At 49.1% G+C, this 22,861-nt stretch overlaps 1 protein-coding gene across 5 annotated transcripts in view; it reads right to left on the bottom strand.

Moving 5' to 3' along the window:
* Positions 1-269: 269 nt before the first annotated feature.
* Positions 270-22,861, bottom strand: part of CORO1C (coronin 1C) — a 55,940-nt gene continuing 33,348 nt past the window's right edge. For all 5 annotated transcript variants that reach the window (XM_086474464.1, XM_086474460.1, XM_086474462.1 and 2 more), the window contains 9 exons: positions 15,576-15,698; positions 8,007-8,136; positions 5,927-6,108; positions 5,228-5,347; positions 4,633-4,737; positions 3,353-3,498; positions 1,784-1,841; positions 1,447-1,692; positions 270-792 (listed from right to left, as the gene is read on the bottom strand). In XM_086474464.1, the coding sequence (XP_086330590.1) occupies positions 673-792; positions 1,447-1,692; positions 1,784-1,841; positions 3,353-3,498; positions 4,633-4,737; positions 5,228-5,347; positions 5,927-6,108; positions 8,007-8,136; positions 15,576-15,698 (1,230 nt within the window). In that variant the 3' untranslated portion in view covers positions 270-672. The remainder of the gene's footprint in view (positions 793-1,446; positions 1,693-1,783; positions 1,842-3,352; positions 3,499-4,632; positions 4,738-5,227; positions 5,348-5,926; positions 6,109-8,006; positions 8,137-15,575; positions 15,699-22,861) is intronic.

The following is a 22,861-nucleotide window of genomic DNA, read 5'->3' on the forward strand; positions in this document are numbered from 1 at the left end:
GAGGCAGGAAAGGCAGCGGGTACGACCTCTGAGGCAGCAGCAGCCCCGGCCACCCTGCAAAGGAAACGGCTCTGATTGTTCGAAAGGGAAGATTTATACAAAATAGCTTCAGTTTTGTTCTCTGAACAGTATAAACGCCCACCGCGCGCACACACCCCCACGCACACACACGCAGTGCTGTCCCTTTAAATTTAAAACACAAATACTGCAAAGTGGCAAATAAGAAAAATAAAAAGCGACTTTTTTTTTTTCTTTTCTTTTTCTTTTCTTTTTTTTTTTTTTTTTTTTTGGCAACTTTAAAAAATGGTTAAGAACAATGTGGCATTGGTCCCTAAATCTAGAAAAAGATATTTGGGCACAACATTGAAAGTCAGAATGGATTTGTTTTCAAGAATTCGTAACATCTGGGAAAAAAAAAAAAAAAAAAAAAAGACTGTAAAAGTAGCACTTATTCTTTTTGACTTGTTTGACACAGTCACATAAATTCATTAAAACATCAGGAAAAAAAAAAAATCTTTCACTAAAAAGCTTGGCTTTTAATCATCAGCTCTCGTTGACGTGAATGTAGGAGAACAGGAAAGCTCGTACTGGAATGCTGCGGGCTGCTGCTGGCCGAACTGGGGAACTGGAATGTGCCTGGGCTGGCGGCGGGGCCAGCGCTGCTCGCCCCGCTCAGTCCGCAATCTTGGCCATCTGCTGCTCCAGCTTGGAAATGCGCTCGTCCTGGTTGGTGATCGTGTCTTTTATAGATTTCAGCTCTTTCAAAATCTCATCCAATTTGGCTTCGTTTTGCTGGAAGACAAGACGAGACGCGCGTGTGTGTTAGGAGGGCGGGCGGGGGGGTTCGGAGGAAGGGGCTGCTCCTCCTCCGCACGGCGTCCTCGGGGTGTCCCGAGATGTCCTGCCTGGCACGGGCTCTGGGGCAGTTGGGATGCTCAGGGCACGGACCAGCCTTTCCAGAAGCAGCAGGGCCAGCTTCAAGGACATATTTGGACCAGTTATCTGCTCTTTAACAGCATTCAAGGACCTACTTGACTGACAGCTGTCACTTCCACATCTCTACTACACCACACGTCAGCGACAGCCCCCAGGCATGGACTTGTGCAACCTCCTTCTGGGCTTGGTTCATTTGTCGCACCGTCTGTGCCAGGTTTTCCACAAAAAGGAGGTGCACAGCAGCTCTCCCCCAGGCAGGGGGGTGGCTGCAACAGCAAGCCAAGCTTTCCTTTGTGTCACCCTTCCCACTAATCCTCCACAGCTACAGAAACCTCGCCGGGAACACCGCAACCCGTGTACCACCTCAACTCCAGGTCACCCACCGGCACCCAGGCCCGGGGTACACCAATCCCACATGCTTGAGCTTCGTTACAACTGCTTCTGTGGACACGGCACCCCGGTAATCACGTCTCAGTCGACCATCCCCAAAAGCTGGCGGATTTTACTCACAGGGTTGGAGGCATCCGCTGCTTTCTTTGGAGCATTTATGAGATCGCTTTTCTTGTTTGCGGCAGGCTTGTTGTCCAGTATGTTCTTCTTGACCACCTTGAGATCCCTGTTCTTGCCTGGAATGTACCCATGCTTCAAGGAGATGAGCAGGGGATCGGCATTCTTCCCCTCAAACCACTCCTCCGCTTCCAGAGCTGCTTCTGGGCCAGCTGTATCAGGGTACAGGTCATCCTGGAAGAGGTCCGACTGCAAGCCAGAAGAGATGAATTGGTCAAGCGCTTTGGGGCTGGAAGGCACGAGCTGGCTTCAAACCGCATAACCAGGAGGTAGGGCTCACCTTTCGAGGAACCGTCATGATGATGGGTTCACATTTCCTCTCGTGAAGCTTGAAGAACCTTTCGAAGAGAAAGAAAAAGGTGTGACTTAAACGCGAGGACAGCCAACGCCGGGCAAAGGAGACCTCGGTTCTGCGGCTCACAGAGGCGATGGAAAACGAGCAGCCCCGAGGAGCTACAGCTGGGCTGTGCTAGGACTTGCAAGGGCTGGAGAAAACCACCTGGGTGCACACAGAGCTCCCCCCCTCCTGGGCACTGGAGGGTGGCGCTTTGGCCAGGAGGGGCTGGCAGCGAGGCACAGCCCCCTGCTCGGACCCTCGAGGCAAGCACCACACCAGTGATTGACAGGTACGCACCAGCCAGCTCACCGCTCGCCCCTGTCTCCACACTCTGGTCACCCCTTGCAGTCCTGCTTTGGGCCAGCGCCACCAACTCCAACGTCTGCAGCCAGGCACTGCTGTCGAAATATCCACGTGCTTCAGGCAAGCGCAGCCTCTGCTCCCTTTGAGGGGCTTTTGCTTTCGTTAATAAATCAAAGGAGCCTCCAAAGGCTTCAGGGGCAGCATCCAGCCCGTTCCCTACCAGCCGTGTGCCAGGAGCCACTGCGGTGGCCCAAACCTGCCTTCCCGAGATGCTTTCTTCCTTTGCCGTGTTCCCTGAATCGCGGCTGCGCTCTGGTCACCGCACTGCTGCTTTAGTCACTCTCTAAAGTCCTGAAATCGGCTTCCAGCCCGCTTGCTGTGTGCAAGCTGGAGACCAACATCAGACCTGGGCACCAAAAGTTTATCACTGATATGCCTTCAGCTCCGGGGCCCCCAACATCAGAAGGAACAGGGACCTGTTGGAGCGAGTCCAGAGGAGGCCACAAAGATGATCAGGGGGCTGGAGCACCTCCTCTGTGAAAGGAGAGGTGACAGGCTGAGAGAGTTGGGGTTGTTCTGCCTGGAGAAGGCTCTGGGGAGACCTCACAGCAGCCTTCCAGTACTTAAAGGGGGCCTACAAGAAAGATGAAGAGGGACTTTTTACAAGGGCAGGTAGTGATAGGACAAGGCGTAACGGCTTTAATCTGAAAGAGGGTAGATTTAGACTAGATATAAGGAAGAAATTCTTCACTGTGAGGGTGGTTGTGGTGTTCAAGGAAGTGTTCAAGGCCAGGTTGGATGGGGCTTGGAGCAGTGGGAGGTGTCCCTGCCCATGGCAGCAGGGGTGGAACCAGGTGATCTTCAAGGTCCCTTCCAACCCAAACCATTCTGTGATTCTACATTGACGGCGTAGGTTGTGACTGACCCGATGGTAAGGTTTCTGCAGCCAGTTGATCCTGCTGGATATCGCTCACTCATTTCCAAGAGACTCAGCCTAAGTCCCAGCACATTTTGAGGCTCTGTTGCGTTACGCCCAGCGCAAGTGTCGCTTCACGTCACAGGTCCCCACACGTGCCGCAGAAGCCACGCTGCGGCAGAGAGCTCTTTCCAACAGCAGCACCCTACACCCAGCAGCAGGACTTCCCATTTCTGCGCCAGAGTGGCTCGCGACGACAACCCCCCCAGCCCGACAGCCTCCCTCCTCCTCACCTGGCGATCTCACACTTGTTCACATCGAGGCCCCTCTTTGGCATGAACCCCATGCCCCTCTGCGGCTCTTTGCTGCTGAAGGTGTTGAGGTAGTGAACATAGGGGGATTCATCCGTGATCTCAAAGTAGCGAATGCTGCTGTCACCCTGCAAGAAACGACGGGAAGATCATTCCAGAGGCTGGAGGGGCCAGGGCTCCCCGTTCCAGCATGCCTGCTCCCTGCTGGGCAGCCATGGGTCTCACCCGAGAGCCTCTCCTTCCACGAACGCCACCACAGAACGAGGCACAGTTTCTAGCTATTTTTTTTCAAGCTAAACCCTCCGTTGCTTACCGGTCAAACAAGCCTCACCTCAGGCTGCTCACACTGCTGCGTTCTCGCCATCTCTGCGGCATCAACAGAACTGCCGTGAAGCAGATCCCTGCTGCAACCCAAGGACATCAGCTGAGCGGTTTCTCAGCGATAAGCGCTGCTCTCCAGGGGTACAGTGACCTGAGCTCAACTGCTTCAAGACTGGAGGTGCCAACTACCCCCACCTCCTCTTGTGAAAAAGTGAAACTTTCTGCCACAGTCAGGCAGAAAGGCCATGAACCAGTTTCTCTGACTCCAAGCAATTCTACTACACTGGCATCTCAGAAACAGCAGAAGTAGTTCCCATTAGCTGTTTACAAAGATGGAATTCTTGAACATACTTGTATGGATCCTCCTTCGTAATTACTTGTTTCTCTTGTCTTTGGCTCCTGTGTGCAGGAAGTCCAAAGCTGCGGCATCACAAGTGAGCACTTTAGAGCGCTTAATGCCTATGAATTGCTTTTAGGAAGGAGCCCGTGACTCCAGTTTTCTATTATTTAACCCCACAAAACTACAGTGAGCCTTGCTACATGCTCCATCATCATCACACACAAGGAGGATAACATCTCAAGTGTACTTTCCTCCCACACTAACATACGATTATTCGGGTCAACACCAACCAGAGATGTTTTCATGACAGCATCTGACTTGTTGCATTACGAGCAGCTGTTTTATCGAAGTAAATCCATCTCAAAGAAACACCCAGGAACACACCAGACCTTCACAGGGCCTCTGCATGGTCCTGCAGAGTGAGGATCAAACCGATTTCAGAGCAGCCCGATGTGCCTGCAGCCCTGGCCATCGTTGCCGTGCTCACTTTTTGGCTCTACCTTTCTCAATCGAGACGCTTGGGGAACATTTCACAGGCATCGTTCATTCAAGAGGAGCCTCCCCCTAAACACACCCAGTCATTCCAAAAGCTTCTCTTTACCTTGCCACACAAGTAAATGATGTTGGTATCTGGATCGTAGAACGGCAGCAGGACCCCATTGCTGGTGTCCATCTCGTGAAGGGCTATTGGCTCCTCCATGTTTTTCTGGAAATAAAAAAATGCCAGTGATGTTAATGAAGAACAGAAAAGCTCATGTTAACAGAGGATCTAAATTATTAACAGTTCTTTGTAGCTAGTGAACACGCAGCGGTGTCTCCACCGCCCTGCAGGGCCTGTGTGCTACAACAACAAATGCTGAAAACGTTCACAAGCCTATTCATTCCCCGAGGACGTTTTAATCACAAAATGCAATAAAAGCAGGACCCAAGAAAATGCACAAAGGTAAGGGAAAGACATGACATAGTCACGTTAGGGAGCGTCTTGTGCCGGTGTGATGGGATTGTTGTCGTCTCGCTCCGCACATGTAACGCATCGAACGAAGCGACCTCTACCCAGCCACTCTGCTCTCTGGGCCCATCTCCTCGGGCACCCCAAACGCCAGCCCCCAACCGTGAATTTAGTGGGTGACTGCAGGTCTGGGCTACGAACTCAAGGGATGTTGCAACAGCCAAGTAGTGACGGGACAGGAACCTACTGGATTCCAAAGGGCAAGCTGCCGTTCGCTCATGCGGCTGAAGCCAGTCGTGAAGATGTTTCCGTCAGCGAGGAAAATGGCTCGCATAGGCCGAGCTCCCTCGTGGGTTTTCTCTTTCTCCTGGAAGAGATTTGCAGATTAGGCTCTAGGAAGGAACAGGAAGCCCACCTGGTGGTGGCTTCTCTAGCTGCACAGAATCCCCGGCAGGACGCACCACTCCTCCACACCAGATGCCGACTACACGGAGCCACATCCAACTATCTTTGCCTGATGCTTGAGGGAAGAAACTAATTACTAAACTGCAAAAGAAGTGGTCAATCCTTTGCCTATCAGACTCTTGCAAGGTTGAAGGAAGACTTCTTTGCAAGCTACGACACACACGCAGGCTGCTAAATCTCCCCTTTGCATACACAACTTTGGAACTGTAATTATACAAAAGGATTAGATGTCGAATTACACTCCTGCAGGTTTTAAAACTGAGCCCTAAAATCCTAGTTCAAACACTAATCCCAATAAACCCAGACAAATCCTTCAGCCACTGCTATCCCTCCTGTAATTTTTTTCCTCACTTTGAAAAACACGACTAAACACGACCAAACATGGTGCAGACTAAGCAAAAAGGTTCCTTCTCTAGATGCTCTTGCTAACTCTCTGCGGGAGTGAAACCCAGTTGCTTCTTTAACTACCGTGCAAACTTACAGCAACGATTTCTTGTTTCCTGGGGTCAATAACTCGAACTTTTTTGTCTTTGGAAGAAGTACAGATCAGGCTGCCATTGCGATTCCAGCTCACATTGTAAATCATATCCACGTGCATGTCATCCAAGTTTATGAGGGCTTCACCTGTTCCCACGTTCCAGATGATGATTGCATTATCACAACCTAAAATAGAAATTAACAGCTAAAGTCACAACACTGGTGTGTGTATATGGAAAAGAAGCCAGTAGCGGGGAACAAGGAATAAAACCTGCTGCAGCTGCACGCCCTCAGATGCTGACTCTCAAACACCATCTTGCAGGCAGAGCCCCAGGCAGCACATCCCCGCTCAAATACAGGCTCAGAGCAGGGACCACGCAGCCAGAGAAGACACGAAGCTCCTCCCCTGAGGGTGCTGAGCACCTTCTCAGAGGTGCTGTAGCTGTCCCAGACAAAGGCAGTTCATTTGGGAGTATTTGGGCACTGCCCGCCCAGCTGGCCACCACCCCAGCCCGCGTGCTGCCTGCAGGCATGGGGTGGGCAGGAGGGACAGGAGAGGTCCCTGGCAGAGCAGCAGCTGAAGGGAAAAGCAGGAGGTACTGGTGCAGCTGAAGGAGGTCTGTGAAGGTGTGTCCTGGCCACTGCTACTGCAGGAGCTTTGTGTAGGAGCTCTTGGGTCTTGGCTCAACTGCAGGACCTGAGGGAAAGAGATGCCAAGGGCAAAGAGAGGATGTTCTTACAGCTCCATACATGAGAACAGTGGCAGGCAGTCATCGCCTTCTCACATCAGAGATCCGCGGCATGAAGACTAGAAGTGGCACGGATGGAAAATAGGCAAGGGACAGCAGGAGAAACAGCAGAACTAAGAGGAAAAAGAATGGCAGGCACAAACGCTGAGGTCAGCAGTTTCACAATGACTACAGCGGTCAGGCGGGTGGTTTTGTTCAAGGACCAGACAGCAAGAAGACAAGGAATAAAGCCTAAGATGAGGTGACAGCAAAGTAAAGAACAGGACTGGAGGATGAGGTAAGGGAAGGAAAGCACAATGAGTGACTGAGCAATTTCTCCTAAGGCTCTGGAGGGGTGAGGCAAAAGATAACAATCACTCTGAACTTCCAAAGGGCACGAAAGATCCAAAACCAGTTTGCTGTCACCAGGAGGAACCCCGGAGACTGCAATGACCTGACAGCATCCCTTCTCCTCGGTGTTTCTTAGGAGCAATCCTGGCTGGACTGCCTGGACACAAGCAGCAGTGTGTGTGAGTACAGAGGCTTGAGAGTACAGGAGGCTGAGGAAGCTACCCAAGGGAGATCCCCTTCTGCGTTGTGTGTTCTCACACTGCGTTGCATTACATTAACTGCCATAAGGTCTGCAACTCCCAGTGTTTTTGCAGAAACCAGATCAAAACCAAACTGCTACCTCAGAAGGCATTTATACCAACAGAAAACACACAGCTCATCTGACAGTCCAGCTGCAAGGACCGGCTTCTTTTGTTGGGTTCCAACCTAAAGGCCATGCAGTGAAAGCCTCAGACCCTGCTCACGGATAACAACCTCGCCATTTTATTTCTGTAATGATGTGACTGTTTTTCAGTGGTGGAAAGAACCTCATTGCATAGATCACACCAGTCAAAAAGACAACCTGGGAAACGCTGAAAATGAAAGCTTGTGGAAAGAACAGCCAGACTCCGGGCTACCTCGCAGAGAAATAGCTGGACCTTTTATAAAACTATATGAGAACACGGATGAGGAGAGTGCAGATCTAAGTAGTTATCAGCAGGTGAAACACGCAGATCAAATAAAGTCTGGAACAATTTTAACACTGTAATTCACACCTCCAGACCATTTCCTGGTTCTTGTCCCTGCAAACCGAAGATAATAAGAGGCCAAGATAAGGAGGGGGCTGTGAGCCCCATGTCCTGGTGTCCAGGCACTGCCATCGCTCTTGTGATTCACCAGCCCTAAGCAGCTGGGAGAGGAAAGGAGGAAAAGGAGTCAACAAGCTCTTCTCCAAAATACCTGGTGTGCCAGCAAAATGCGAGGGGGGGAGATGCTGGTTGACCCCAGAGCCCTGACGCCCCGTACCTGCACTGAGCAGCACGTTGCGCGCCGTCGGATGCCAAGCCACGATGCCGACTCTCTTGGAATGGCCTTCTAACACCACCACCGGCTCTGTCAGGGACAGGGTGAGTCCGTTCTCGGGAATCTGCCACACCTGGAACGGGGAAAGGACAGACAGTTAGCCAAGGGCCACCCCTCTGAAGAGCGCGTGGCTCGTTTGCTTCCTGCATCCTGCGCCGGGCCACGGCAGACGTGGAGCTGTCGTTTCTCGGTGTAAACAGGAAGAGAGAAGCGGGCAGGGAATCGTTCCCGGCCACCAGTAACCCTTTGGCTGATCTGTGCGTAACGTCCTTCCTAGCTCACGCTGCCAGCACAGAACCACCGGCTCCTCACGCTGCAAACGCCCCGTTATCGCTGTGTCCAGAGACCCACTCATCTCAGACGCTGCCTGAGAAGGATTCAAAAAAATTTGCCTTGTAGCTCCAATTCCATCTGAACAAACTGCTGTCTTTCCAACTTATGCTCGCTCCTCAGAGGGACAATATTGCAAGCTATACAGGTACCTAGTTTTTATTTCGTTAGAAATACTGGTGATTCGTTTTCACGTTATGTTCAGAACCTCCTTTCAGATGCCATTTAACTGGGGAAGAGCCATTTGGTCCTGGCAAAGGTTGAAGCAGCCCAGGTTAGCATTGCAGAAACTACTTTTGAATGCAGAAACTACCTTTGAACGCAGCCAACTGCCTGTTTGCTTCTTGCCTGCTGGATTACACAACCCTTCTGCCAGAAGCACCTCCAGGAAAGTGCCATCAGGAGGAGGCACGGACCCCCAAGGATCGCAGAGCACTGGAATCCCAGCTGCGGAGTCAGAGCAGGTTTATGCACTGAAGGAGGCGGCTCCTGCAACAGGCAGGGACCAGGGATGGGAGAGACAAACCCTACCACCCCACGCCCCAAGGCAGGATCAGCCCTGCCAAAACTATTCCTGCAATTCAACGCCGGACAATCATCTTTGAACTGAATTTGACCTACATATAGCGAATTCAAAAATTAAAGCAAGTCCCTCAGTGAGCAATTATAGCTACCTAGAGATAGGTGGCAGCATAAGAGCACATTTGCTTCGCCTTCTATTGTTTGCTTTTTCTGGAGTTAGAGAATAGGGCTTGCCAGACCCTGCCCACGATGCCCAAACAAGCTGTCAAGAGCCAGCAGATGCGAGCCGAGCAGATTTCGGAAGCGAGGCAGACAGACATGCGTGAGGGTGACATGGATTTTTGCACTAATCCCAGCTTCTCCCTTCTCACAGGGCTGGCTGCTGCTTAAATAAAACACCCCCCCGAGATGCAAAAATTGTCAGCACGTACCAGCTCACCTCTAAATAACCCTAAAATGATTTCATCGCCGCAGCTCTCGGTGCCATCCCTCCCAGCACCCTCGGCATCCCAGGAGGAATGGCCTGCGACGGGCACGCAATTTCTCTGCAAGGCTTGAAACCCCCTCTTTCTCTGGCTGCCCGAGGGAACAGCGCTAGCAACAAGGTGACATAAACCGAGGCTTTTACCGGCAAACACGTTTTAAACATCGGGTGGCAAACGGGAGCTGTTCCGCCCGGAGAAGCGGGATGTCATCCTGCTCACCTCCAGTCCCACACCAGCTTCACCAGTGACTGCCGCCACGGCACGTTCTCAAGAGGATTGTGCTGAAACACAACACGCCTCGTGAACTGCAACAAATCACTTCACCTCCCTGTTACACGGTAAAACTGGGTTACAAAGCCGTCAATTTTTACAGGAGCAGCTTTCTTCTTGCTGGGCAGGGAATAACAACCTGGCAGCAGCAACAGCTTGAGCCACATCCGCTGATGGGAACTTTTAATGTCAAGTCTGCTAAAACTGGGACCTGCACTTACTGCAGGTCCCTCAGACCGCCCACCTCCAAACCCCTCAACTGTAAGCACTGAGGCAAAGCTGCAGCAAACGGGTATTAGCCAAACCAGTAAGAAAGCTGGAAAGAGAACACGAGAGCTGGGAGACCCCAGCAGAAGAGGCAATGCAGGAGAGCCAGGGGCTCTGAAGCAGAGGTTCAGGGGGCTGCCTGGCAGGGCGTGAGGTGCCACCAGTGCAAGCGCAGAGGATGCTCGACACGAGCAGCTCGGGTCTGACCGGGAAATGCTGGGGCACTGCTGATGTGGGGATGAGAAACAGAAAAAAAAATCCACCAAACCCACTTCTCCACTAGATGAAAAGACCACGACAGCCAAGAGTGACCCATGCAAGTTGATGTTACAGCAAGGATTAAGCAGGGAGCCAGACATCTGGTTATTGCAGTCTTGAGGAGCCTTTAAAAACGGCAAACCACGCTGCACACGGCCATTTCTTCCCCTGAGAGAGATGGTGCGACAAGGCAGCCTGCCCCAGCTCACTCAGCCTCACCCTCTCTGCAAGGGAAGCTTTGAAAATTGAATTTATTCACAGAAAGACCCAGGAGCAGCACCAGCTTCTGGGCCAAGCGTGACCTGCAGACCAGCCACGCAGGGACAGCAGCAGCAGGGTCAGAGCAGCTTTTACACCTGCAGCCAACCTTCCTCCCGGCCGAGAGGCAGCCGGCACAAAGGGACGGCTCCCCAAGATGCCCCTTTCTGTTTTCCACTGTCTCAGCCAGGAGCGGTGCCGGGATCCTTCTGTGCAAGCGCAGCTTCGTAGCAGAGTAACTTGCGTGCCAGAAAACTCCCGGACCAAGTTTAAACGTGAGCCAGCGAGTACAGGGAGAGGAAAGGGAGGTATTAGAGGCAAAATAACAATGAAAAGGATTTTTTAAAAGCCCCTGGAGGCCAGACAGAATTTTTTTCTATAAGGGAAAGCCCCTATAGTTTACAGCAGCTGCAGACCAGTGTAATCTTCTGCAGATTACAGAAACTATTGACCTAATAATCCTGCTTGGTATTGAAAAAAAGAAAAAAAAAAAAAAAAAAGGCAGCTAGGAGTGTGAAAGGTCAGGGTATGCTCCCAAGCGACCTGGCCCACTCATTCCTGCACAGGGTGGGGTGCTTGTCTTCAGCGTGGGATGAAATTAAGGAGCTTTGGCTTTGGATGCAGGACCCAGCCCGCTGAAGGTGAGGACCTCAGGGTGAGGACACAAAGGAAACCTCGAAACATTGCAAGACGAACTGGACATCAGTAACGGTTTGTCAACTCTCCTACTCGCGGGGGTTTTTGGGTTGTTGAGTGTTGGTTTTTTTTGTTTCGTGGTTTGTTTTATTTTTTACGTTAACACGGCTGGTTTGTTTGCAGTCAAGGAAGTGAAGTCACGCCACGGTGGTGTGCAGAGGTTTGGGTCTCAGAGGAAGAGCAGGAGGGAAAGGTTTTGCACAAACAACACGTGAGAAAGAAAATAAAGCAAACTTTTTCAGCACTTTTTTTATACCCTCTAAAGAGAAGCCAAAACTACCTCTTCTGCTCTGCACCAACATGCAGAGAAGATTAAATCAGTTTCTAGAAACACCACCAATTCCCATAGTCGCATTACGTGGGGACATAAATGAGTCTGAGCCCTGGGTTTTATCTACATCTCTGCTCTTGGATTGCTGCAGAAAAAGGCACTTTGTGCATCCATTTTTTGTAGCTGTAAGACCTTCTGCGCAGCTCATGGTCCTGGCTCATCCTGCCCTGGTACCACGTCTTCACTGTCTGCTACAGGTTGGTGTTCCAGGGCATTGCAAGGGCTCTGGTTTAATTTTTAAAACAATTTGCTCAATCAAATGACCTCCACTCTGGCCATTACAGCCCAACTTGTTAGTATTCACCTCCTGATGAAGCAAATTTTCCATATCTGAGAAAGGCCCTCTGATACCATCTACAAGCCTTTATATAAGCAAACGTTTTCCAGCTGAACTAAAAAAACTGCAGCACATTACAGTCATTCAGCAGAATATCAAGCATGAGTATTTAAGCAATTCCTTATTTGTTGGCACCAGAAAACAATTCTTCAAAGAGAACACCAGAAGAGGCCACAGAAGGTATCTGCATGCCGCGGTGTGTTAAAGGAAGGCTTTCTGAGAGCGATTTGGAGCGGAGGAGATAGGGACTCCCTGTGTTCTGCGAGAAGAGAAGAGAAATTCAGCAAGAAACCAGCAAACAGGGCAGAGAGGCTACTGCCATCACCCACACCGCACCGCTGGTCTGATTAGGGCTCTTGTGTTACACTGGACGTAGGAAACAGGCCACGTTTCGGAGGCATAAAGAGGGAACCCTTAAACGCTGGCAGACTACAAGTATTTCGCTGTATCTCGAACCACTTCGAGTGAGTTGTATTTGCCAACTCCAAAGGAACCTGTTGGCTCCGCACTCCAGCTGGCAAGGGCAGGAGGGGACAGAGGCCAACGCGCACCCCAAGGAATCCCCGCTGTGGGATGAAGGAAGGGCGTCCGCTCCCCCCTGAGCCTACGCCCCCACAGAGGAGAAAGCAGGTGGTGGTTTGGAGGGGTCCATTCTATTTTTTCCTCTGCTGGGGTCAGACAGTGATGTGCTTATTATACCCACCGGCACCTGCGTGGTCTCGCAAGGATGAGCTGTCCTAAGCACTGCCCTCCACCACCTTTTTCTTCTCTGCCTCTAATTTCTGAAGGCATCAGACGTGACAGCAAAATTAATGAGCCTGTCACCTGAAACTGTCAGATCAGACCTACCAAGTGCCTTTCACCAGAAAAATCTTGATGCAGCTGCAAACAGTTAAACCTCCGCAGCTGTCCAAGCTACAAAACCCAGCAGTATCAGAAGAAGATGTCTTTCCCAGTCCCTTATTTCAACCCCTAGTCTAAAGATCTCAATACCATACCTGTTCAAGGTTTACATGCAGCTCACGGGGTATTTCCACCTTCTACAAATCTGAGTTTATATTTATATAAAAATGCTTTTGAAAGGGCCAAGTTAACCTCCCTTGGGCAACACAAGGGCTGCAGACAGTTCAAAGTCATGCCTGCAGGCAATCAGCCCTCTTCATCCTGGAGACATAGGTTAGGCAGCATCTCAAAGCCACCCTCTGTCCCTCAGCACACGTCTAGTTGACATTGTGGAGATCTGTTGTGGCAGAGGGCAAGATCCTAAATCCTTGAGTGCCAAGGCACAGATGGTCTTTAAAAACATACGGTATTTTTTTAAAAGCAGCTGGCACTTCTGCAAAGCCACATGATTTCCTCTACCAGATCACTTTTTCTCATTGCACATTGGCTAATGAAGAGTTCAGAGCTGATGAACAACCACACATCCTTTAAAGATGAATTTACTCAGTGACAGGCTGTTCAGGAAGCAGGACTCCAAAACCTTTATGGAAGAAAAGCAAAGAAAACAGGATGCCAAATTACCTGTGCCAGGACAGAAAAGCAATTAAAAATGGGAAGGCACATTAGCTCATCCAGTTTGTTTCCAAACAGTCCAGGCCAGGGCTGCTGTTCACATACCCTAGCTCTGTCACCCCATTTAACAACTGCCCCAAATGATCTGGGACACATCATTTCCCACCAGAAGTTATTCGATATTTTGAGAGCAGATATTTGATAATTAATCAACTATTAAGTTGAATCTGCTGTCGAATATCTGCTGTCATTGAATTAAGTTGAATTAACTTAGCAGATTCAACTTAATAGTTGATTAACTAAGTTAATTCAACTTAATTCAACTTAATTCAACGATAGCAGATATTCGACAGCAGGTTCAACTTAATAGTTGATTAATTAAGTTAATTCAACTTAATTCAACGATAGCAAATATTCGACAGCAGGTTCAACTTAAGTCTTCGGTCCTCTCTGCTTTCTTCATCACTACTGTGGGCACTCAGCTTCTCTGCATTTTAAGCCCCCAGCTAAGGGGCACCCAGCATCTTCCAAATCAGGAGATGCCTACTCCCGTTCCTTCGAGCGCGGCAAGGCCTCACTTGTTGCACCTTCCCAGCCGCCTGCTGCCCTCTGCTCACGGCACGGTCACACCAACAGGCACCACACACACACGAGCGTGCAAACTCGCAGCCAGCTAGGGCGCGGCGCCTGTCCACGCGCGTGTCGCCTCCCGGGCCGGCGGGGAAGCTCACCCCCTGCTTCAGGGCGTGCCGATGGGCACCAACCGCAGAGCGGACAACCCACCGCGACCCCACGGAGCTGGTTTGCGCAGTTGCAGGCTCGGGTTCTCACAGACAGTTTGTGTCTGCGTTAGGAGCATTTGGACAACTTGTAATTGAACACTGTTGGTTTTTCTACAGAATTCAGTCCCTCTGGAGCCTCACAACATACTTCTCATTGCACTTGGATTAGAGACTTATTTTGCCTCCAAGAAGGCGGCTATGGACCTCAGCTTCGCCTGCTTCTGTCGATGCTCGCTCGTGTTTCAGAGACCGTTCCCTCCGACTCGCAGCCCTTCTGGACCCTGGTTTCTGGAGGAACGTTCCTGCATCCTTCAAAGCTTAGCTCTAGCCCAGTAGTGAACGTTACAAACAGAGAAACTTGTTGTTTTGTTTAATATTAAATATAGCGCATTTTGTTAACATGCTTCAGCTTCCAAGACTGAGAGATCACAGGCAAGAGCTGTCCCAGGATAAGCCTCTTGGGATGAATCCCCTCCCAAACATTTTAACGATGAACAGGAGCAAAGGAATTTATCTGACATGATCTATAATAAGATTTCAATATAACATTCAGCCTACAGCATTTCTAAATATGGCCAAAGATCACTGAAGTTATTTGGCATTATTTCATCTTACAAGGATTTTCTTTCACTTATTCTGCTGTGTTTGCATACACGGGATTCCACATCCATCAAGGAGCAAGGTCGACTATTGTTCAGTGGGCTCTGACTGAAGTGAAATAGGTCTCAGGACCAAGGCTGGCAGGTGCAGAATTTGGATTGTCATTTATCTAATTTTTTTTGTTTGTTTGTTTTAAAAAAAAAGCCCTTTGACATCTACTCACAACCTGTACATAGGGGGAAAAAAATTAAAGCGTCACCCTTAAATCAAGGGCTGAAGCAATTCTGAAACCTGACGGGCTTGTTCCCCTCCAGTCCTCACCTCTTCCCAACACACACATCACTGCCTCCATCAGGATATTTGAGGTAAGGAACCACCCACCTCTGCGTTCTGCAAAGCACAACAAATCAAAACACCTCACTGCTGGCTGGCACTCTTTCTTCTCTTTCCTCCTCACAAACATTAGACAAATGTCCAGGGGAAGGAAAAGCAATTGAAGACAAAGCCAGGAAGACACAGGCCAAGCCTGTCACATGAAGCGCCATCTCGGATACTTCTCAGAAGTCTGAGGTTGCACCTTCTCCAATAGTAACGTGAGAAGAAAGTCCCAGTTCTGCCGTTATGCAGGTAATAAAGCTCACTCTGCTCTTTTGGCTCCAAGTTTCAGCTAGGTCCTGCAGCCAAGATGGCATCATTGCTCAAGCTGAGACAAAATATGCAGAAAGCCCATGACCACTCTCCCATCAGCAAGGACTCTGCTCTCAGCATCAGGAGGCATCTTCAGAAACCCAAGTGTCCTTTGCAGCAGCATCTTTAGCACGAAGCAAAGCCCACCCCGCCAGAGAAATTAAATACACTTACCATGACGGTGCAGTCCTCAGAGCCACTGGCGATGACCTGGTCATTATGAGGACACCAGTCTATGTCCAGCACTGGTCCTGTGTGCCCACACACTGTTGGGTAGGACTTGTCAATTCTGCCTGTCTGAAGGGGGGGAACAAGAAGGAGAGCTGTAACACACAGACAGCAGAGAGCACATCTCAGAGCAGAGGAAGATGTTTCCTAAGTCTCCATTAACTCTTTCAGTATTCCAAATTTCATCAAATTTTAATCATCTCATGTATTGGTAGAGGAAACAAACCAGCAACTCTTCTTCAGCACCAACTAGCTGGAAACTCCTGACGGTGCAAGAGAAGGGTTCAGAGGTTCAGGACAGGAGGGCTTTGCTCCCCCGCGGATGCAGGGATGCTTTGCTGCAACACTGTCCCTTTGTCCGTCCCCAGTGCTCCGGGAAGAGGGCTCTGCCTGACCAGTGAAGCTCTGGTTTTGTCTGTGCTTCACAATGGCAGCCAGCGACAGCTAAAGATAATCAAGCTAAAATGTTAATTGAAGGGTGTCGCTAGTCACTGAATTTACCAAGCCTGCTTGTTTTCATCATACAAGTATTTTCCTTAGATGGACAGTTTTCAGGACACACTTGTGCAGAGCAAAATATTGTTTTTAGGAATGAATACTGCTGACAGACTGCCGCAGCCACCCACCCCTGATCTGTACCTGTCTCTCCAGCCAGAGGACCGAGGCCACCAGCACACTGCCGAAGTCAAGCTCATTACACAGCTACGCTTTCCAAGAAAACAAGCTCAGGAGATGCTCCCCTTGGAACCGAGACAAACCCAGCGATGCCAACGCAGCTGTTGCAAAGACACCAAAATTTGCAAACTGGGTCTACATTCTGCTGATGGAGCCCCCAGTACCCTGAAGCACCTGACCCCCCCCCCAAACTGCTGATGCACCTAATACCTTCCTCTGTGTGAAAGAACATAAAAACCACTCTAGCTGATCATCATTGTCTCTCTTGGTCAAGCCTTGCACACCCAGGAAGCAGTATTTAAAACACTCAAGACACATGGCAGTAGTGGCAGGGTGAGTGGAGACTCCCGCACTTCTAGGGTCAGAACCGGGGTCCCGCTCCTAGGGGTTTTGTTTCCAGGGAATTCTGTGATGGCCTTTTCATGAGCGATGGGAGAAGAGAGATAGGAGGGAGAGGTCTGGGATGGGGTCGTTTTCTTTCGTGTTTAAACACGCAGAAGAAATGGCTGGCATTTCACTTCTGCCATTCGGCGAGAACATTCTCCAACCTTGGAGGTTACATCTCTTAAAATATGCCTCCTACCCATCTCCACGCGGAAGGCTGTTCCTATTCAACGCTGTCTTACATACAAAGGATCAGAATAATGCTGGATACTGGCTTTTGAAGACTACTGACCTGGAGACCTCTACTAGCCACAAAACAAGATATAGACCCAATCAGACTAAGTTATAGAAACAAACCGACCACTATTTCCTAAACGACCAAATTTAGGCTTCAAAAAGAGACTGTCTCAGGGATTCAAACGCTTTTGAAATCATTCGAAGTGAAAGTGTTGCAGATGAAAAGCCATAAACCAGACATTCCGGAATTAAAGTCTGTGTAATCCCTCTTGGATGCTATAATGTGAAATAGGATTTAAAAAATTAATACATCTAACTGACATGTATAGTCCATCCATTTTAATTTATCTAATTAAAAAAGAACCATGCAGAGCATACGTGCCCGAACATATTTCAGAAGTCACATTACAGGCTAAATACAAATAAAGACCTAAACCAAAAGAAAAACTACGACTAATATTGCGAGACGTCAGTGACTACCTGTTCTTGCTTCTAGGCAGGGCTCAGAGTAATCCTCTAAGAGGAGCCTATGGTAATTATTTGCAGGCTGCACGAGCACTTGTCACTTTAGTTTAGAGTTTTTACAGTAATTTATTACTGGAGGGAGGAAAAAAAAAAAAATCAATTTGAACAAATTAAACCACAAACTTCACCTTTCAGTTTTGATCACGATGAACCTGAACAGCGCGAGCAGCAGCAGCCAAGTGCCTGTGACAGCCAGCTGACCGCAGGGACCAGGCTAGCCCCCTGCCTGCTTTTGATCAACTAAAACAGAGCTCATTTTTTTTAACCCAGCTATCTTGTACTGCCATTAGCTCGCTCAACGGCCGTGCTCCGAGGGCAGCGAGGAAAACGAGACGACGGAGGCTCCCGGTGCCCGAAAGCAGAAGGGACCAGCACAGCCACGGGCTTCCAGCTCCCCCGGGGGAGAAAGTCCCCTTCCCTCGGCAGGCGAAGCAGCGAGCTAGTGTAAAGCTCAGCCTTGTTACCAAGCTGCAATAAAAGTCAGTCTTGTCATTGAGCTGAGGAACTTGGGCTGGGTGCACAGGCACGGCTGTTTTGGACAAGGAGAGCATAAACATCTCGGGCCAGAGAAGGATCAAGAAGAAACAGCAGATGCACAAAGGGGAAGTTAAATCAAACTGAGCAGAAATATCTTTGCACCATGTTACAGGTGAACAGATGCCGATCTGCATGGTCTGTAGAGCACACCCTTTTCCTGCCTGGTTGTGGCTGGTGACGCACAAAACCCATTTCTAACAAGGGAATGGAGTAAGGATGGGGAAAATGAGGTGTTATTTAGAAGCAGTGCGGGAGACACGGTAACTTCAAGCAACCTCAAGCGTATTTATTCACAAAACTTTACAAAACCAAGCAAGCAGAGTACAAACAAGAGAAGGAGATGTCACACTGCCTGCAAACACAACAGCTCCCCAGGGTCTGGCAGAGGAAGACAATGCCAGGGGAGAGGCACAGCCCAGTGGCACCAGCTTCTACTCCTGGGCACGGCACTATTGCACAAAGAGGACCCCAGAGGTCCACAAAGAATAGCGTGGAAACAGCAAAATGAGAACAAATAAGAATGGAGGGGGACAGAATAGGTGACTGTGAAAGGCTGCCGTGCTGCTCAAAGCTTCACTTTGGCTGGGAGAAGTCCAACCACTTCCAGAGAAGCTCCTGATTTGCAGCTGGAGACACAAAACGGTCTTCACAGGGCAGAGGAAACCACAGTGCTTTCCTGAAGACCTAACAAAGAGCAAGAGCTCTCCTTGGCAACGCTTCTAAATGCACCTCATCTGCCCCTCTTCAAAATAAACTCAACACTTTCATCAGAAAGCAGGACCCTTCAAAGGGGCTGGGGGGCCCTGCCAACAGGGAATGACCAGAAGTCTGCAGTAGGGCATTAAAACAAACAAACAAACGCACACACGAGCCTGCAAAATTACCAAATTCAATGTTTTTAAGTACAATTCCTTTTAAAAGGGACGCCTCTACCAGAAGAACACGAGGAGGTTTGGAACTTTGCTGCCAAATGGGTGCGTTTTCATGCTATTGTAATACTCCCAGGTTTGGGGATTTATTTATTTATTTTTAAAATGTAATCTTTTAATTAGTTATGGATTTAAAATAAATCTCGAGTGCTGCTGCACAGCTTAAAATTAACTCGGTACGACTTCAAGAAATTATATCCTTCTCATAAGCCATTACGACTCTGCTTGAGCAACAACACATCCCAGTAACAACTTTTAAAACTCAGAGTTGCATTTTTATAAAGAGTTGGCCCAAAAGGTGAATTTGAGGATTATTGGCAATATGCTGGATGGCGTTGACTTGAGCCACACTCAATATCCAGGTCATGATCAATGGGTGGTACCCAATGAGTTCACTTTGTGCTTTCATGGATCCCAGCTCAGAAAAAAACGACAGGTGAAAAGGAAAAAAAAAAAGGTTTTTAAATCCAGAAGGGACAGGTAAGCAGCACAGGAAAACTGTTCCTACAAGTGGTAGTTTTATGAATTAATGTGACCACCTTACGATCGCTTCTCTGCAGAAAAGGGCAATTAGTTGCAGGAAACAGCTCATGGATTATGGCAAAAATATCACGGAGAACAGCTGCTTCCCCCAGACTCTGGTTGCACTCATTAAGATCGCCATTTAAAATAGGGAAGTGGCATCAAGTTGCAAAAGCAATTCCCCCACCCTTACCCTGCAGAAGTTTGAGGAAGGAAATCAGGTCACAACTGCAAAGTCTGAAACACAAACCGGCTGGTACCTTTTCTCTGTTAGAGAAAATATTCCCTTTTTTTGTCAGCCAAACCATGTCTCGTCCTTGCGACAAACTCAAGTTTCACAAAGCCCAGGCGAGCGAAGTTTAATGGGCTCTGGCCACCAAACCTCCACCTCTGGTTGCAGCAGCTGGCCATGCAGGAGGCAGTTGGGAGAAAAGACTGCAGTAGGATGTAACGAAAGGGCATTGCTCTCTCGTGACCGTGACAAATAGACATTAGTCACCCAGTGAACCAATCAAGGCATCCATAACTAATTTGGAAGATTATGAAAAGTGTTACTGCCAAAAGGTCTACTGTAATGCCATGCAAGAAGAGACTTTAAGGCATTCATAACTACACACTGCTTCCAAACCAGACCACTATAAACACTGCCTGTGCCCTCCAAAAATTCCCTGTCAGTGCTCCTGTTCTGGTTTTATCACCTTCATAGCTGCGGGGCTCTGACATTACAGTAGACGTTACCGGCTGCTACAGAACGGAGACAAAGGTCCTTGTGCTGGAGTGCCCAGACCTAAATGGATGCACAAAGAGGAGGGAAAAAAACCCGCGGTGACAGGCAGGAATCTTGCACAAAGCCACCCCTGCCTGAGCAGGGCTGTAAAAACCATGGCACTGCGGCCAGAGAATCCAGGGCTAAGAGCTGGTTGCAACTGCAGGATGCTTTACACGGGGAAAAATGTACGTTGAGCAGCAGGATCCTTCACAAAATTAACTGCAACAATCAGCTACTCACACGCTGGCTTTAAAAAAAAAAAAAAAAAAAAGGGGGGAAAACTCCACACAAACAACCCCCAAACCCGACCCAAACTGCTAACTCCTGTCACTCAGAGCTGGGTGCGCAGCACAGCTCCAGCATTTCAGCTAACGTCCATCCCAGTTTCTGGAGGAAAGCTCTAAACACACTTCAAAGTTAAATTTCAGCCTCAGCTAACTTCTAGCTGAGGAAGCCCTTCAGGCAGAAGATGCGGAGCTTCAAAACAGAGAGACCTGTTGCCCAGAAATCACATTACAAATAACAAAATACAGAGTCGCCCTCTTGTTCCCCTGTTAGCAAGACAGGCGTACGACCTTTCCAACTGAAGGAACACTAATCGGTGTCCTAAAAGCTTAGAGCTAAACTGGTAAAACCCCGCTGCAGTTCAGGGGGTGGTGGAAGACAAGCACCCACCCAGAGAGGGCAGAGCTGCTGAGCAAGGAGGCAGAGTCCTGAAAGGATCCACAGGGAACAGCAGCCTCGTGTCACCCCAACGCGCTTATCCCCGAGAGCTGGGAACAGACGACCCGGGACTCCGGCACCAGCCCCGGCGAAACAAACTGCAAAAAATGCAGCTGGGGAAGGAGAAGACAGAAGAAAGCCTGGACAGATCCCAGGGAAGAAGCCATTCTATTCATCCACATCGTTTTTCATCTGAGTATTGGACAAATACACAACTTAGGAGGACTTACCCCACTCTGTTTTAACCACGGACGAGAAGGCCGAGAAGGCAGACAGGGATCAGGTGTGATGCTCTCCAAGAGCAACAATCTCTCTCTCAAGCACAACTTCCCTTTTCACGACTGGACAAAGCCTTAAAACTGCAGGATTATTTGTACAAACCATTGGTTGACCATAAGATAGGACAGTATTTGCTGCTTGCTTTCCGAGAGAGGTGAGATTTATTAGCCACGCTGCCCGCCCTCTCCTCCCTAGTACACCAGAACCTGATGATCCACTGGAATCAAACTGACAGTGACAAATACAAACTTTTTTTAATTTTTAAAATCAGCTTTAGAGAAAAATCCAAGGTGAAATAAAAGGAGGAAATCCCAATTAGTGCCCCACTAGGGAAGGTGCAGTTATAACCCAAGCCCACATCCCTCCTGCGCGCCACAAGCACCCCAGTTGGGCTAGTGAGGCACCCACGGGAGGTGGGCACATGCTCGTGGGCCAAGGATGTCCCCAGGGAGCTGGGGAATGTTTGCTTTATGCAGCGTAGATGCCAAAAAAATCTGCAAAAAACCAGGTTTCAGCAGTTCCACTGGTCACAAGATAACTTAGCTCTTTAAAACCCACCAAAGCCTGGCTTTTTTTATTCAGTTGTCACAGAGCTGTCTTGAATTTTAATCGCCTCCACCCAACATTCAAGACTACTCGAAGCTGCATGGAAGTCTGACCAAAATTTAGGGGGAAATATCCCTTCATAGTCTCCAACCTTGCCAACACCTTTCACAGGGACATCGCTATGAAGAAGACCTAGACCATTAGCAGCGACAGAGGCTCCACAGCAGCCAAAGTTAAGATGACAGTGACTCATTTTAATTCGTAACCTTCCATCCACACTCCACCTAAAACTGCTGGAAGGGCTCAATGAACCCCTCACAGCAGCACCTTCTCATTTTATTTTACACACAATTGAGAAAAGGATGATTCCCCCCCCCCCCCTTTCCTGGAGGAATGAGAATCTGGAACAGCTGATTAACAACTCAACATATGCCATGGCTGAACACTAAGGCATGTCACTTGCAGAACAACATATTCCTTCCCGAAGATCATTCCTGAGGTGTGCGCTCACCCACCCACATGCTAATTGCCTCTCAGGGCACCCATCTGATCCCAGCTTCTGTAGGAATGCTGCCTATGGAAAGTGAGTGCAAAAAGGAGTCAGGCATGCAAATGGAAAATCTAACAGAAGATTAAATACTGAAAGAATAACATCCAAAGGGGACCGAATAAGCCTCTTCTAAAGGCCTTACATAACGTGACTTTCAGCTGAAGGCACCTCTCTAGATGCACAGAAACAAGGAGCCCTTTGCAGCAGCTTTTTTGTTTGCAGAGAGAAACTGCAAAGTTTTTTCAAGGAAGAGGAGAAAAAAAAAAATGTGTATCCATTTCTGCTGTAACGCAGACCCAGCACCAGAACCATGCACCAAACCCCGGTATTTGCAAAGCTTCCCCAGCGCATCAAGAAACCCACAGAATTTTCATCTGGGCTGTAAAACAGGGATCACCCGTGGAGTTGCACGAGTAGCTCCCCCACAACCCCTGGGGCTGACAGCAGAGGGGCACAGCCTTTCCCAACAGCATTCCAGAGGATAACCTGCAGTCCCAGTCCATTCTGCTGGGGATGACGGGCAGAAGGAAGAAGATGACAAGCCTGTCACCCGAAC

Source organism: Leptosomus discolor, chromosome 16, assembly GCF_034619465.1.
Source record: "Leptosomus discolor isolate bLepDis1 chromosome 16, bLepDis1.hap2, whole genome shotgun sequence".
In the NCBI taxonomy this organism is placed as follows: domain Eukaryota; kingdom Metazoa; phylum Chordata; class Aves; order Leptosomiformes; family Leptosomidae; genus Leptosomus; species Leptosomus discolor.